The sequence below is a fragment of the Halyomorpha halys genome, unplaced genomic scaffold, assembly GCF_000696795.3.
Source record: "Halyomorpha halys isolate HHAL.00 unplaced genomic scaffold, Hhal_1.1 Scaffold96.1, whole genome shotgun sequence".
Lineage (NCBI taxonomy): Eukaryota > Metazoa > Arthropoda > Insecta > Hemiptera > Pentatomidae > Halyomorpha > Halyomorpha halys.
Window position 1 is genome coordinate 1,005,236 of NW_027112403.1, and position 3,641 is coordinate 1,008,876.

Consider the following 3,641-nt stretch of genomic DNA (forward strand, 5'->3'; position numbering starts at 1 on the left):
AGGTAAATAATAGGAGAAAAAAAATAATATAAAAAATATGAAAATATAGGTAAAAAAATATCAAAGAACTAAAATAATAAGAAAAAAAAAATCATATATTACTATTATGTATTTTAATATTTACTGACTATACCGATGTATTATAAGAATAATAAGCAATTGTACAACCAGTCTAAATATGCTGTGTAGCAACCCAATGAAGTTGGGCAACATTGTTTTTTTTTAATAAAGTATTTCTCTCTTTAAAAAAGTGTAGTTATAGTACTTTCAATTCATAAGAATAAATTAGTTTGATTGGAAATAGTATCTGTATAATTCCGAAAACACATATATTTTTTATTTTTATAAGAAAAAGACCTTTTATTTATTTATTTTTTGTTTCAAGTATTTGAATTGAAAGCATTGACTTGATATTTAGTCCTAATAGAATAAATAATGGGAAATAAAACTATTACATGTTCCTGTTTTTAAATGATCATGGTAATAATTTACTGTTAATTAACTGTTAACTATGGAACATAAGAAATATTTATTCATTTAGTTATAATTATCCACGTGACTTGTGAAACCAATTCTTTTGTAAAGAGTCAAATTGAAATTATAGAAGTGAAACACTGATTATATGGTCACTGAGTTATTAACTTTAATAACCAATTTTTCATTTTTTAAAAACTGTTTTCATTATGTAATATTATGTTGTGTCTCAATTCAGTAATAGTAATGAGAGTGATCATTAGCACCAAGATTTTTTTTTGCACTTTAAAATTTGTATTTCTTCATTTTCCAGGTTTTTGAAAATGGCATTAGAACGAAAATAGGATTTATACCTGCCGAAAACCGAGTTTCAACCACAATTAAAGTATTAGGTCTTAATAATATTCCTAGACGATCTGGAGACATAGGTTCACATGAATTTGTTTTTCTGAAAATCCACCTCAATGCACTGGTTTTGATTCACAGCTCGGTATGTACCAGCAAGAAAAAAACAAATGCTACATTTATAAATAATGTTTATAAGTTAAAAATATGCTTTGAGTAATATTTGCTTCATTAAGGGAATGCCTCAAGTTAAAAAAAGAAGAATTAACTAAAGTTTTTAAATTTCTTGATCTAGGATAAAGAAGATTACTTGATAGGATAGAACATATATGGATGAATACTTTATTAGATGTGGATTTTCCCTTCTAAAATTGATAAGTTTCAATTTTTCATTGATTAAAGGATCTTATCCTTCAACACTTCGTTGAAACTAAAATATATGTTTGTGTCTAGGACAATAAATACACAAAGCATCAAAGGCTCAGTTTTTCCTAACGAACTTATTACAGATAATTACTTTCAACAGCTCACTACTGCTGATCATACCATCTTACTGATGTATGAATGCTATCTACTTTCTGCATTCAAACTATCTTAATTTTCCAAGCAACTGACCAATAGCCTTCCTCATATTCAATCAATTACACAGTACAACATAAATTGGGACATACATAAATAAAAGTAAATTTATAAATAATAAAATAAAGTACATAAGTTAAAGCAAAACTATCATTTCGTTCTAATATCCTCCCATCTGGCAAAATGGGAGTTTTATGCTTAATTTTTTTCCTCTTTCCCTGCAAAATGGAAATTTCTTAAGACTTAATTTTTCCTAACTTCCTACAAAATGGTAGAAACATTTAATTGTTATTTTCTTTTCATCAAATTCCTCATAACATTACTTATTGTATCTACTTCTATATCAGAAATCTATAGAAATCACAAATCTACAGATATCCCAAATTTGAATCAAAGATATAACAAATTTACTCCATTTTCTCTGTTCCATATCTTTTCCACATGACTACTATCCTAACATCCTATCATGTTGACTCCTAATCCATTCCAGCAAATTATGACATATTTTTAGAATATTTCCTCCTTATATTTTTCCTATCTCGGGTGACTGTCTCTCTCTCTTCCACCATCTCTGCGTTCTCTCCTTCTCCAAGGGTTGAACATGTTTCTTGGCTGTTGATATTCTATCCAGATCCACCTCAGCTTTTCTTCCATTTGGGCCTCTAGTGCTTGTATGAATGAGATCTTGAGCACATTTCACAAACAAGTGCTCTCTCCGAAATCCCACTTTCTTCCCCACCTCTTTTGCCATTTGAATCTTTAGTACCATGGATGGGAACTGTATCCAACCCTGTACCTGAATTGTTTCCATCATCTCGCTGAGTTTATCTGCGATTCTGTTGTAATGTGCCAAGAGTTCTGCAACATACTGCCCTAGACTGTTTCGGTTTCTTTGTCTCTCAGATCATCATAATGTCTTCCTCTGGGGCCCACCGTCCTCCTCCGAACACCTTCTTTAATCTTTCCTTAATAATTCTCCAAGGGGTCTTTTTAATTAAGGCGCCCCCTCACTGCTGAATAGAAATTCATGATGCCATCTAGTGGCAAAGATATGTGGTAAGAAGCCTGGGCAGCCATCTTGGTCGCCAAAAACAAAGGGGTTAGTACCAGTAAAGAAGCCATCGTGACCTGTACCGGAGAAGAAGAGGACAGAACTCTTCAATAAGGTCTCTTCTCATAATGATGAGGGAGTAAATCCTTCGACCCAGGCGAGAGAGGCGGCGGCGGCAGGAGGATGAGAAGAGAGAACCCCCTACTTCCATAATCACATTCACATCACAACCAACCTTCAAGCTCCATATAATCAAACAAGTAAAATGTAATCTTCATCAATTAATGTAATAAAACCAAATTTACAACTAACCAACTAACATACATTGTAATCATTTTGCTCAAACTCCACAGTAAATTGTGTCAGACAACTTTAAAGAGAATAGAGGTTATTTCATTTTAAAACCATATGATATCAAGTTATTTAAATACAGTCCATTCATTACCAGCAAACTATCAGTAATTCCTTAATTTAAACCAGCTTACCAATATAATAATTAATTTGGGTAATATCCCCCAATTTTGACTCCAGGGAATACCTAAATTAAACAGGGTCTCTTCGCCTGAATCTGATTGAGGATGCTCCTCTTCACTCTGCAGACGACCGCTGCTTTTAGTGCCTCCGCATCTTCGCTATCAAGTAGATTTTCTATACACTTCGCTTCAATTCGGCTTATTAGTCAGTCAACCCCTTTTATTAAGTGGCTCAGCTTTTCTGTTTCCCCGGTAAGCCATTTGAGGTCAGAAACAACTTTCCTCAAGTCTTGGGCAGTTGCCCGTGTGTACTTTTATTCACTCTAGTGTTGTGGCGTTGGCTTCTGCTAGAGAGACTTCCGTTAGTGGGGCAATCTCCCGGGGGTGGAGGAGTCACCTCAATGGGATGTGAATTCTTGACCTTGCTTTGATTAAAAGCTTCCAGGTTCAATACCGCTTATTTGACGATCCCGTTGGCAGCCATTATTTAAAAAAAAAAAAAAAAAAGAGAAAAAATAATAAAAATTCTTCTTGACAAAAAAAATTACTCCTGTATCTAAAGTCCCCTGGTTATGGCACCAGTTAAACGTTTGCTAAAACAAAGACTTAAAAAAATAGAAAAAGGAGAGAGAAATGACTAACTCAGTTGCTACTCAAACACTGACTTTTATTGAGTCCAGCTCATCTATATAAACATTTGAATCAGCTGATATGAGTTG

General features: G+C 33.2%; 1 protein-coding gene across 1 annotated transcript in view; it reads left to right on the plus strand.

The window, feature by feature from the left end:
• The window catches only part of LOC106677376 (uncharacterized), a gene marked incomplete at both ends in the record, with an annotated part of 4,950 nt that extends 3,986 nt beyond the window's left edge, over positions 1–964 (plus strand). Inside the window, 1 exon segment of the mRNA XM_067050289.1 lies at positions 788–964. Coding sequence (XP_066906390.1) covers positions 788–964 — 177 coding nt within the window.
• Positions 965–3,641: the final 2,677 nt, after the last annotated feature.